Source organism: Dunckerocampus dactyliophorus, chromosome 1 (genome assembly GCF_027744805.1).
Source record: "Dunckerocampus dactyliophorus isolate RoL2022-P2 chromosome 1, RoL_Ddac_1.1, whole genome shotgun sequence".
In the NCBI taxonomy this organism is placed as follows: Eukaryota; Metazoa; Chordata; class Actinopteri; order Syngnathiformes; family Syngnathidae; genus Dunckerocampus; species Dunckerocampus dactyliophorus.
Genome location: NC_072819.1, coordinates 9,278,194 through 9,291,476, shown reverse-complemented (window position 1 = coordinate 9,291,476; position 13,283 = coordinate 9,278,194). Strand labels below are relative to the sequence as shown.

Sequence of the window (13,283 nt, the reverse complement as noted above, 5' to 3'; positions counted from 1 at the left end):
CTCACTAGGCTCGCAGGGGTATGCTGGAGCCTATCCCAGCCAGAGGCGGGGTACAGTGTTCCCTCGTTTATCATGGAGGATAACCCGCAATAAGTGAAATCCGCGAAGTAGCCAACTTCATTTTTTTACAATTATTATATATGTTTTAAGGCTGTGAAACCCCTCACCATACACTTTATACATTTTTCTCAGACAGGCAATAACTTTTTCTCACATTTCTCTCTTCTCTCTCAAAAAAGTTCAAACCTTCGTTTGAATTTGAATGACACACAAGAAATCATGAACTCACTCGCTCATATTTCACTCCCATGGCCGTGCCTTTTCGTCCTGCCGCCATTCCGCTGTACTGTAGTGTTTTTGTATCCTTGCTAAAACATATTGCTACAGACGAACTAAGGATTCATTTACAAGCTAGCAAGCAAGCAAGCTAGCGATGACACAGGAGACATGGCAGGACAGCACAAAGGAGATTGATTGACAATGGTCTACAGCCAATCAGGACGCAGGAAACAATGTTCGGTGCAGACAGACGAGACACTCAACTTCCCACAATGCATTTCCTCTTAAGGGCCAGGCTTGGCCTGTAAAAGCGTTCATACGCTGTAATAAAAAAAAGCACACACTAAAAAAATCTGCATAACAGCAAATCCGCGAAAGGTGAACCGCGATAGAGCGAGGGAACACCGCACACCCTGGACTGGTCACCAGCCAATCGCAGGGCACACAGCACAGGATTGTTATCTTTGAATGCATCTTCTTAATGCCTTATATTAGTATTTTAGTTCTTTTAGCAAGTTGTATGCTTGAAAATGCTTAATTAGGACAAAAAATATGTACCATTTGCTTATCCATCCATCCATCCATTTTCTATACCGCTTCATCCTCATTAGGGTCGCGGGGGCATGCTGGAGCCTATCCCAGCTGACTTCGGGCGACAGGCGGGGTACACCCTGGACTGGTCGCCAGCCAATCGCAGGGCACACAGCACAGGATTGTTATCTTTGAATGCATCTTCTTAATGCCTTATATTAGTATTTTAGTTCTTTTAGCAAGTTGTATGCTTGAAAATGCTTAATTAGGCCAAAAAATATGTACCGTTTGCTTAAATGTGTATATTTTTTGACTAATAATAGGTCGTATTCAACCACAAAACAGCATGATTTATTAATATATTTTTGAAAAACCGTGATCGAGCGAAGCCGTGGAATTTGAACCGGGATGTGGCAAGGGACGACTGTACAACAATTACACAAGGATGACCAAATGTCCTGCTTTCCCAGGACAGGACATGAGAAAAGACACATCCTGGGAAAGCATGCAATACGTCCTGTTTTTTTTTTGGGGGGGGGATTTAGAAAGTGATGAAAATGTCCTGGTTTTCATAGTTTTTGTCATTGGGCCATTAAACTGAGCGGCATTAGCGCACTCTGCTGTATGTGATGTCATCCCCGAGAGGCTGCCGTGTGGTCGGCTTTTTGAATTAGGGTTCCCAAAAAGCCAAAGAGAAAGCAAACATATGCACAGACTTAATCCTCTGATGCTTTTGTCCAGCTGAAGTCTGGTAAAACTGGCGACATCATGCACGTCGGTTTCCTATTCCCAAGTTTTTGTGCACCTTTCAGGGCCCGAAAATGTTGGTTATATTACAAAACTGATCAAGCTTTTGACCTCAGGTTCCTGTGCCATTCTGTTTTTGGAATCATTTTTGTGCTGTTTTTTTGTTCTTCCTTTGTAATTTAGGTCTTTTGACTATAAAGTGTTTTGTAATATAAGAATTTTCTATCCATACAGAGGAGTCTTAAGGCATCTTTGAGTAAACTTCAAGTCTCATTTAACATTCGCTCTTCCTCTGACTGTGCAGACTTACGAAGCCATCTACTGGCCGTACGTGTAACGACAAGCCATTTCGACATGCCTATAATAATGTGATTGTGAGCCAGAGTGAGCAGGTAGCGGCAAATCCTTCTGTGGCGGTCAAACATTAATTGTGGCGGGCCGCCACATATAAACTAATGGATGGGAAACCAAAATTTGTGTTTGCTTGTTACAGGAAGTGGAAGTGTGTCAAATTACAACGAACCCTTTCCTTCCATCTCCTCCTGCCAGCTCGTCTCTGAAGTCATCTTCCCATCTTCCCATTCCCTGAAAGAAAGCGCAAGAAAGAACCAAACAACATGTAAACACGGGTATTAGATTTAAATCTGTGTTCTTTATTTACTTGACATCATCCTGGGACGGGGGGTGTCCAAAGTGTGGCCCGGTGGCCAATTGCGGCCCGCGGCAGTTTTTTGTACTGGCACTTTCTAAAAATATAATTTCAATAATGAATGCAAATAAAATATAATTTAACAAGAAAAGTGAAACGGCATAAATGGAAAAATTTTACAAGAATAAAGTCAAAATATTCAATCTAACAAGAAAAGGTTGTAATTTTACGAGAATAATGTCACATTATGAGGAAAAATTATATATTTTTAGCAGTATAAAATTTAAATATTGAAAAACAAAAAAAATATAATAAAAAAAGTTGTATTATGAAAAACAAACAAAACAAGAACTAATGTTGTAATTTTTGGAAAATGAGCTTGCCAAAAATGTTATGTTAAAAGAATAAAGTCAAAATAATATGAGAATAAAATCCCAATACATTTCTAATGAGAATTTTTTTTTAACGAGCAATATTATATACGTAGCAATATTAAAGTTTTTTTTTTAAGTCGGAATATTATGAGAAAAAATGTTGTAATTAAAAAAAATAAGGTTGGAGAAAAGAAAGAAAGTTCATAATAATAATACATTTTTTTCACCTATATCACACAGCTGAGTTGCAGTTGTTTTTTTGTTTTTTAAATATACAGTGTGTCCCAAAAAAGGCATACACTGTCATGCCAAGTAGGCTATTATAGAAGACTCTGACGATGAGGAGTTTTCCTTGATGAGATCTTGCCAAGCAGGTGAATTGGACTGAGTGGTTTCGTTGAATACCCTCCACGTTCAGCAGACCTCACACCACTAGACTTTTTGGCCTGCAAAATTATCGAGTTCATTCATTTATTGTGTGATTGATTCATTTATTTATTATCGTCCCAGGCCTTGTGCCCACAACAGCTTTTTTTTTTTCCTGAACGAGAAATCTCGTCACATCTCCATCTTGCGAGATCTTGTGACACAAAATCTTGTGACATCCGTCCTGGTAAGACTCCTGAGAGTTAATTGACAAAATGCATCACAGTGGCCACTCCCATCCTTCAATTTTTCTGTATGCAAAACTCGGTGACACCCCTGAACTCAGGCTGGGCGATATATCGATATTTTTAAAATATCAATATTTACTCCAAGCACGATATCAAAACCAACCATACTGTATGAGTTTTGGCCCTACCCTGAACTAGAGTATCTAATGAAAGTATCTCTAAAGTATAAAGATGTCTTCTTTATTCAAAAGCAGACTCGTCCCTGAACATTATCAGACTGAGAGTGTAAACTCGTGTTGTGCTGATTTTACTTGGCTTTGGAAGATGCCTGTTGAATGAGACTGTCCATTTCCTTTTCCGATTCCAGCGGGTTGACTGACAACTCCACCAGCATCACCCTAAATCAACACACATTTATCATTTTCAAGAACACACTCACCCACCAGGGGCCTCACCTATAAAGCTTGCGTACGCACACAAAACAGGGCCGAAAAGTTGCGTATGCCGTTTCCCACGGCAGGCATGTTACCTATAAAAACACAACCTGGCGTGAGAACGTGCACACCGGTACGCACCTTTTATAGCTGGCGTACGCACTTTTCGAACACGTGGCAAAAAGGCGACGCAGATTTTAAGTGGTGAAGTCAAATCATATGTTAAAAATAAACATGCAATGGATGCCAATAAAGATTTATTCATCATTGCATGAAAACATCACGCCATTATTGACTTAAAACATTTGTGGAAAGTGTTGTGATTTGACATGACACTGATGGATATCAGGTGTGATTTATCATAAACACCATTACGCACCAGTGTATAGTATCCAAACTAAAAGATACATGAAAACAATGCAGCGCTTGAATACTTCATCATTTTATATTATCATAATGATAATATTATGTGTTCGATTAATATTCATAATAACAAACATCAGGTTGTTAATTAAAAAATTCTAGTTTATACGGAGACACAGAGCTAATATGTCCTTAGTGCTCCTTTCTCTCATTTCTGTTGGACTGTTTATCAAAAAATCAGTTTTTCATTGTATATGTCAAGTATGTCATGAATAGCAACATTTATTTACCATGCACGGCCTTTATTTGTGTGGATAGTGTCAGAGCCGTGTGCGTAAACTTACTCTTTCCTTTTCCACAAATGATGGGCTTTTCCTTTGTTGTGCTTTGAAATAACACACATTAGTTCCTCATAAAATAATTATAGTATACTGTACCTAATAGTTTGATGTTTGTTAATCATTTGTTAATGTTTGTCATCATGGAGTTCAATCATTTTAAAACACCCGTCTGGAATTACAGCAATTAATTTTCGATACATCTTCATCCCTGTTTTGAGTCTTCGCGTCCACGCACATTTTGGGTTTCTGGCGTACGCAGAATTTAGTCAGATTGGCACGCACATTTTTATAGATGAGGCCCCCATTTGTCAGCGAAGATTCCTAAATGCAAAACACCTACCTGAAGTTAGCTTCTATCTTGAACGGGTTTGTGATTGGCAGTTTAATCACTTTAAGCGCATAGCATGGAGACTTGCATTTGACACTTTTCTAGAAAGGTAAGAAAGAGAAATACATCAAGCAAGGTGCTGTGGTGAGTATGTGCACGTGTACGTGTGTCGGTCTATAAACACTTTATGACGAAAAAACATCACATTCGTATTTGTGGCATTAATTGGAAACGGATATGTGTGTTGGGGAAGAAGAGACCTGAGAGAAGGCCTGCTGACTCACCATCCCAAACATGTTTGATGTTGATGATGGTTTTTATGTTTTTGCATTTTGTTCCCTTACTGTACCCAAAATGAACCGAACCATGACCTTTAAAACCCAGGTATGTGCTGAACTGTGATTATGGCGCAATGTTACACCCCGAATGCCTTTATGGACCTAGACTTGTGCACCAAGGGACGGTCATGCTGGATTAGAAGACGATAGAACGGTAATATCTACTCTGATTCAGTGAGCTCTTGAGAACAATATTTGAATTCATGCTTGCAAAGGCTGACTGCATCGATAAGTGCTCCAATGATAAAGTAGCCCAGTTTTGTAGTTTTTAATGTAATAATTTATATTATTTTATTATTTATTTTGTAATTATATCATGTATTTATATTGATTATTTTTAAAAATAATTTTATTGTAATTACCTTTAAGTATACAATTAAATATTTTTATTATTGTTATGTGCAGTTATGTGCAGTAACCCCTCATTTATGGCAGTTAAGTGGTTCCAGACCCAACCATGATAAGAGAATTTCCGCAAAGTTGGATTCCTTTTTTATAAATAGAATGTTTTTGTAGTTAGAGCATTGAAAACCTGACTTTCTAAATACAGTTTTTAACATTAGGTCCCTCTAGACAAAAAATAACCACTATTTCCTCACAGGGCCATGTAGGTTTGGATTTTTTTCTCCCTTAACAATAAAAAGTTTCATTTAAAAACTGCATTTTGTGTTCAGTTGTGCTGTCATTGAATAATATTTCAATTTTTTGATGATCTGAAACATTTAATTGTGACAAACAGGCAAAAAAATATGAAATCTGGAATGGGGCAACACTTTTTCAAACCCACTGTATATATATATTTTTTTAACTGTGATGAAGTGAAGCCGAAGTGGCATTACTGTATTAGTTAATTATTACTTCAACGTTTTTTGTGTAATGTACATATGTTATATGTGTATACAGTATTATATGTCCAGGGACACTGTGTGTAGATTATCGACTGTAGCCGAAGTCACTCAATCCACTTTGTTCCACTCCAATAAGAACCATCAAAGAGGGTGCACTCACTGTGGGTTTGATTTGTCCGACGCGGGTGTTCACATTGAAGACCAAAGTGGCACCATGCCGGCCAGATGCTGAGGGTGAGATGAGCAGAAGGACAGCTTCCTTCGGCTGCAGGAACGAGCAGTAGTGCTGTACTGTCAGCTCAGTGCTCTTCCTGTGAAACCAACAACAAGCTCTCTGATAACAGTCAGTGTCCCTCATCAATGTTACTGCACACTTCAGGATGTGACAGTGATAAATTGGTGGCGAGATTTTGCATAATTGCCTTGCCCTCCAAGAAATGCGAAGCAGTCACACAAATACTATTGCGTATTGAAATATTTGCTGTGTAAATGTGTACAGAAAAGCAACCACACTAATGCTAGTGGGGCACTAAAAGCTGTTTTTAAGAGATACTACATAAATCTCAAACTGTGAACAGGGTACATCTGCATTCTTCTCCTATTGGCCTTGACCACACCTACTCTGTTGCAATTGGTCAGGGGTCAAGGGCCGGCTCCAGCTCCCCATCCCCGCCACTGCTCAGAGCTGCATCGAGACATGCCAGCAAACAGTAAAGAAGATAGAGCGGTACCTCGATTAACGTCCTGGTTAGCGTGTTTTTCGGTTAACATCCAAAATTTTGCCAAAAATGTTGCCTCGGCTTGCGTTCGCCTGCTTGTTTAACGTCCAAAATACCGTCCGGTTTGTTTACGCTGCCATCTTGGCTCAGGCGCCAAAATAAACTCTTGCAATACTTGTGATCGCGCATTTTGTGGGTCGCGGGCGTCATTTTAGGACAACAGTGTTTGTTTACAAGTATAACAGAGCTGCTGAGCTAGAGGTAGATACACAAAGTAACAAAACACATGGACCTCAACGAGACAAAGGTGCAAGACCTCTGAATTTTACGGCTTAAAGAGAAGACCATCGTCATTTAAAAGGTATGTAGATGTGACCGAGTGGCTCCGTCATCAGCTGCGGTGCACACACATACATGCATACACTAAGTCCCCAACTAACGAACACAATAGGTTCCAGACGACCGTTCTTATGTCGAATCGTTCTTAAGTAGGGGAAACGGTAATATTACCAATGATATAGGTACTACATGTACGTGTATACATATACAGTATATGCGTATGTATGTAAATATGAGTTTGAATACAGTAGTAATATTAAACGAGGATAATTAATGAAAAAACAGTAATAAAAGTGATATAATAATACGTAATGATAAATGTTATTTACCTTTGAAGAGGAGTGGTCGAGCATACGTCATTGTGGAGGAGTTAGAGGAGGAGATATTGAAAAAAAGGGCAAGTCGTCGTCATCGTTAGACTCTCCTAAAAGAGGTAGTGTTCTGTGGGTGGTGTAGAATTAAGCAGGCCTATTAACTCTTCATAAACTTTAATCACACGCTCTGTCCGGGTTGTACAATTTAGCTTTCCATTTAGCTTTACACTGTATCTCCCCAGCGTCTAACTCTTCCTGTGTTGGTCTCATTAGCTCTAAGGCTGCATTAGCAGTGTCACAGCGCCCTCTACTGGTCAAGCATGTACAGTAGCAGTATAAATACTGATTGAGCGACTGACTACAAGGCAAAATAAAATCAAATATAGACCAGTCGGCTTGTGTTCGTATCCGCGAGTGTTCGCTAGTCAGGTGTTGGTAAGTTGGGGACCTAGTGTACACATCTTCTCTGGTTCCCGCATAACAGTCTATCAACCCGGCGGCGCATCAAGGACGCCAGTCTCATGTTACATCCATAACACTCATTTCTGGTTCCAACAACAATAACAAAACATAAGCATTCAAACTAGAGTCTTCGCGGCAGTCAAACATATCACACGTCACCAGACACCAGACACCAACCAGCGGTTGTGATTTAAATTTTTTCCATTTTCCATGTCTATATGTTTGATTTTTTTTTTTTTTTTTGGAGCAGAATAATGTATTAGTGTTATTTTGGTGAGGGGGGGTGTTCAACAAAAGTAGGCAAAAGTGAGTGAAATGTTCCGTTTATTCATTCGTCAATGGTAATTATTTTTGCATCATTTTGTGCATGTAAAACTAATCATTGTCTATAAAATGTGTTTTGTGTTAACATTTTTGGGTGTCTGGAATGGATTAATTGGATTAACATTATTTTCTATGGGAAAATTTGCTTTGGTTAGAGTACGTTTTGGTTTGAGTCAGACCTTCTGGATTAATGACGTTAACAAAGGCACCACTGTACAGTCAAACCTGTCTTAGCGGCCACCTGTATAGAACGGCCACCTGCCTATAGCGGCCAATGAAAAATCCCCCGCAGAAAACTGACGTGTTATAGACCCTGTGTATAGCGGTCGCCTGTCCAACGCGGCCAGCGGCCACCCATTTTGTATCCCTTGGTCAATATCTGACCGCATATAGCGGCCAAAATGCCGACTCAAGCAGAAGCTTCATGCACAAAAAAGTTTCATTTTTTAAGCAATGAATGTGTAGACTTTAATTACCGAGTCCTTGTTCGTCTTCTTACTTTGAAATGCCGCCCTGAAAAGATTCAATGACGGCCAAAACAGTAATCTTCCCACTTTGCAATGCCGTGAATAGATTCTAAAATAGCCAAAACACCTGAATAAAACATCTAAAATATCACTTAATTGCCGACTAGTTAGAGATTAGAAGCCCGTTCAATAAGAAAGGAGCGATGGTATTGTTAGTTTACGACGATCTTCGCACCTCCTCCGCACTCAATTGTTCACGCACACACCCATTCATGACTGCTTCACGCGTATCCTGTACATATATCCTCGGGCTCGTTCACTAAAATTTGTATTTCTTCTTTTAAAATCGTGTTTTTAAAAAAATCAAAGACGGAAATTTGTGACATTCTGCAGGACAGGAGCGAGCGTCCCCTGTCCTGCGCTCTTATTTGGCGGGCTGTGCCTTCTCCGGGGAGGAAGAGGCAGCCGCTCCATGCCTGGTGGCCGCGCAGCTGCGGTCAATTAACATTTGTGGCGGATAAAAGGCCAGCGCCGTCGAATGTGCGGCATGTGAGTGTCTTCACCGGAGCTGTTACCTAGATTTACCTACCTGTTTATGTGTCAGAGCGTTTTCCCCTATGTCTCCTGGTTTTGCTCCAGTCTTTTTGTGAATACATGTTAATATGTGTGCGCACAAATTCAAAATGGCCGCCAACCTGTCCATAGCGGCCACTTTTGCCGTTTCCCTTCAGTGGCCGCTATCGACAGGTTTGACTGTATTTGATATTATCCTGGCACTATCGCTAGCCATGACTCGCGCTAGTGAGTAGACGCAAGACGACGAGGCATACTTCTTGTTCGTCACTTTTCATGTGTGCTGAATACATGTACCGTTGCACCATTCTTGCTTACTCTGAAGGAATGGTGACTGCAGAACCATCAGGCAGGGAAAACAGACATGCATCCCCTCCTAGAAATAATGCCCGGTATTTGACAACGCAAGTAGACGAGTTTTTCAACTGCACCTGAAACACACAAACAACACACAAACACACACACAGTGGGTTACTGCAAGTACACAGCAATAGAATGAAATGATCATAAAGAAAGACAATAGAATTTATTTTTCTGCGTTTTACCTGCTTGCTCAGAGTGCTGTGCAGGCTTCCAGAGAGAGTGATGGTGTTTACAGGCCGGTACTGTGGTAGCCTCTCATATAAATGCACACACAGCATCAACATTTGCACAGGGTTGGGATCTGCCAAATCTGTGGGCTGCACGCACACACTCATAATTTATTATAAGAATGTCTCATCGCAATAAAGTTGTATACTTTAAATACAGTAATTCTACAGTAATTCTACCTGCAGATCCATGTTGAGAGAAAGTGTGGTTAAGGCCTGGATCACAATTATGTTGTTGTGCAGAATCTGCTCCAGGGTGGAAGTTGTCGTGTACATCCTCTGAAAGTGGCTCAAAATCTAAAAGCAGCATACCTTATGTCAGAGACTGATAAAACACAAATTTTACTCAGGGGGATTTTACTTTCCTGGTCCAATCCAATATTCAGGATTGGTACATAAGCCATGTTTACACTTGCATGCATTTTGTAAAGCTTGTCTAATTCGCACGAATGGGTTAACTTTTAACTTTTTTTCCCACATTTTGCAAACCATTCCACCATCAAAACATTCATGTTAACAATTTTCCGTGTCCCAAAAATTCTTGCTTTTCCCGTAATTCCACATTTTCAGACAGCGTTTCGGTTCAGCTTCAGCTCGTCAGTATTTTCTACAGATATGGCGCTCTGTTGTTGTAGAATAGGTTTATTATTAGTGTAGAACTGCAATGTGCGGCATCACAGCATTGAGAAAAAAAAAAGAAAAAAGCATGTCGTGAGAAATATTAGTTCAGATCGGGACAATGGTGCAGAGAGAGGAATTTATTTTCACCTCAGTCAAAGCAGCTCAGAGATTTAACAATGCATTAAGTCAATCCCAAATTGATTTTTCTGCCAAATTCAGAGATAAGTACACACACACTCACCAGGTATGGGCAGTAGGCAGCGAGCGCAGTGGCTAACACCAGTCCATCCGTCAAGTCCAAGTCAAAATTGACAATCCAGCGCACTGGTGGGACAGAGCCTGCAAGCAGAAGGAGCAAGAGAACTTTGCCAAAGAGTCGACATGATGAGGTCATTGAATAAAGCAGTGCTTCTCGATTATTTTCTGTCATGACCCCCCTGGGGGACAAATGTTTTCACACCCTCCCCCCCTGATTTTGAAATACTATTGAGAAACTGATGATATCTATTTATTTATCTGTACTGTACAGAAATGCAAGCAGTGAAGCATACAAACGTATTCAATAGTCAAATTGCATACTAAGTACATCAAATTCATACATGTTGGCAGGTTCCGCACTAATATTGAAAGTTGACCCTGCCTCTCAGGCCCCCCGGACAGTTCACCACGCCTCTCCACATGGGGACCCGCCCCACTATTTGAAAAGCACCAGTATAAAGCAAGATTATCAATGCCGATACCTGAAGCCCACACTGTATCCCTCATGCACCGATAGTGCAGGTTGAGCCACGAGAGCAGCTGGAGCTCATGGCGAGAGTAGAGGTTACTGGGGAGTGAGTGAATGTTGAGGATACTGTCGTCATCTGCACAACATCTCTGCCGATGTATGTTTGGACTGCTCTCCGACACACGAGCCAACACCAAAACCTGGGTGGAGGAATAGTCAATGCTCGTATTCCCATAAAAAGGTTACTATTAAACTATATACTGCACAATCCAGCACCAAATGAAATATTTTTGACCTTGTATATCTGCAGCAGCATTTCAGTCCAGCATCGTTTGCTCAGAGACTCATAGTTAACACTGCGGTAGTCCACCCCAGGTTCTTCCACATTAGCCTGAAAGACAAGCATGGTATAGGCTACAAATTATATTACTCTTTACATCGACATTCACAGGCCGGCCCGGAGGACATTTGTGGGCCGTGGTTCTATTGATTTTCATTTTAATCTTACCAGGGCAAATGATACAAAAAATAACAACCAAAAAAAATAACATTAAACGCTGTTTGTATCAGATACATTATGAAGAATGATTAGGGCCCCATTGAAACAAAAAAAGTTGTTGGTTAGGTTAAAAAAAAGGATATTCAGAAATAATTGAAATAAAATTGCAAAATAAATAGTCCATCTTCTACAATTATAATTGCCTTCATTTGACTAGCAAAAAAAAAAAACGGTTACATGTTAATTCAATAAAACTGTAGATTAAAAAACGTAGGTAAAATTAATCCATCGTCTATGACGTAACGGTCCAAAAAACAAATATATCACAGGAAAAAAAAATCTGTATTTGGATTTTCAGGTATATTTTAATTAATGTTAATTTGACATAACTTTAAAAAAGAAACACAATGTCTCTATATACAGTGGTGTGTTTGCCCCCTTCTTGATTTCTTATTTTTTTTGCATGTTTGTCACACTTAAATGTTTGCGATCATCAAACAAATTTAAGTCAATGACAACACAGCTGAACACAAAATGCAGTTTTTAAATGAAACTTTTTATTATGACGGGAGAAAAAAATCCAAACCTCCATGCCCCCCCCCCGCCCCCCCCACCCACCCACACACACACACACACACACACACACCCGTTGCTCCAAAGGTGGTCACAAAAGACCCCCAACAATATAACAAATAACTGCAGGCCTCACTTGCCTCAGTTAAGGTCAGTGTTCATGACTCCACCACAACAAGACACTGGGCAAAAATGGCCTGCATGGCAGAGTTCCAAGACGAAAACCACTACTGAACAAAAAACATTAAGGCTCATCTTAATTTTGACAGAAAACATCTTGATGATCCCCGAGACCTTTGGGAAAATACTCTGTGGTCTGATGAGGAAAAAGTTCAGCTTTTTGGAAGGTGTGTGTCCCATTACATCTGGCATAAAAGTAACGTCACATTTCAGAAAAAGAACATCACGTTGGTGGTGGTAGTGTGATGGTCTGGGGCTGTTTTGCTGCTTCAGGGCCTGGAGAACTTGCTGTGATAAATGGAACCATGAATTCTGCTGTCTACCACAAAATCCTGAAGGAGAATGTCCAGCCATCTGTTTGTGACCTCAAGCTGAAACCAACTTGGGTTCTTCTGCAGGACAATGATTCAAAACACACCAGCAAGTCCACCTCTGAAGGGCTTAAGAAAAACAAAATGAAGACTTTGGAGTGGCCTAGTCAAAGTCCTGACCTGAATCCGGGCTGGAAAACCCTGCAATGTGGCTGAATTACAACAATTCTGCAAAGATGAGTGGGCCAAAATTCCTCAACAGCGCTGGCAGAGACTCATTGCAAGTTATCACAAATGCTTGATTGCAGTTGTTGCTGCTTAGGGTGGCCCGACCAGTTATTAGGTTTAGGGGGCAATCACTTTTTCTCACAGGGACATGTAGGTTTGGATTTTTTTTCTCCCTTAATAATAAAAAGTTTCATTTAGAAAATGATTTTTGTGTTCAGTTGTGTTGTCATTGACAAATATTTAAATTTGTTTGACGATCTGAAACACTTAAGTGTGACAACCATGCAAAAAAATAAGAAATCAGGAAGGGAGCAAACACTTTTTCACACCACTGTATTTTTTAAAACTAACTATTTTTACTCTTGTGAAAAAGGATGTGGTGTCATGTTCATTGCTTGTTTACTTTTGCTTTGAAAGCAGCTGCCTTCTTGCACCAAAACCACTTACAAATGACTAATAGCAGACAACACAATGACAAATGCATGGTGAACATTATTACGGTGTACCAGT

The 13,283-nt window shown here is 40.1% G+C and overlaps 1 protein-coding gene across 1 annotated transcript in view; it reads right to left on the bottom strand.

The window, feature by feature from the left end:
- Positions 1-13,283, bottom strand: part of LOC129193862 (cilia and flagella-associated protein 47-like) — a 71,593-nt gene that overhangs the window by 25,237 nt on the left and 33,073 nt on the right. Inside the window, exons 35-44 of the mRNA XM_054799008.1 lie at positions 11,278-11,373; positions 10,996-11,182; positions 10,497-10,594; positions 9,815-9,931; positions 9,590-9,724; positions 9,363-9,475; positions 6,007-6,157; positions 4,673-4,761; positions 3,506-3,592; positions 2,074-2,142 (exon numbers count right to left, since the gene is read on the bottom strand). Coding sequence (XP_054654983.1) covers positions 2,074-2,142; positions 3,506-3,592; positions 4,673-4,761; positions 6,007-6,157; positions 9,363-9,475; positions 9,590-9,724; positions 9,815-9,931; positions 10,497-10,594; positions 10,996-11,182; positions 11,278-11,373 — 1,142 coding nt within the window. The remainder of the gene's footprint in view (positions 1-2,073; positions 2,143-3,505; positions 3,593-4,672; positions 4,762-6,006; positions 6,158-9,362; positions 9,476-9,589; positions 9,725-9,814; positions 9,932-10,496; positions 10,595-10,995; positions 11,183-11,277; positions 11,374-13,283) is intronic.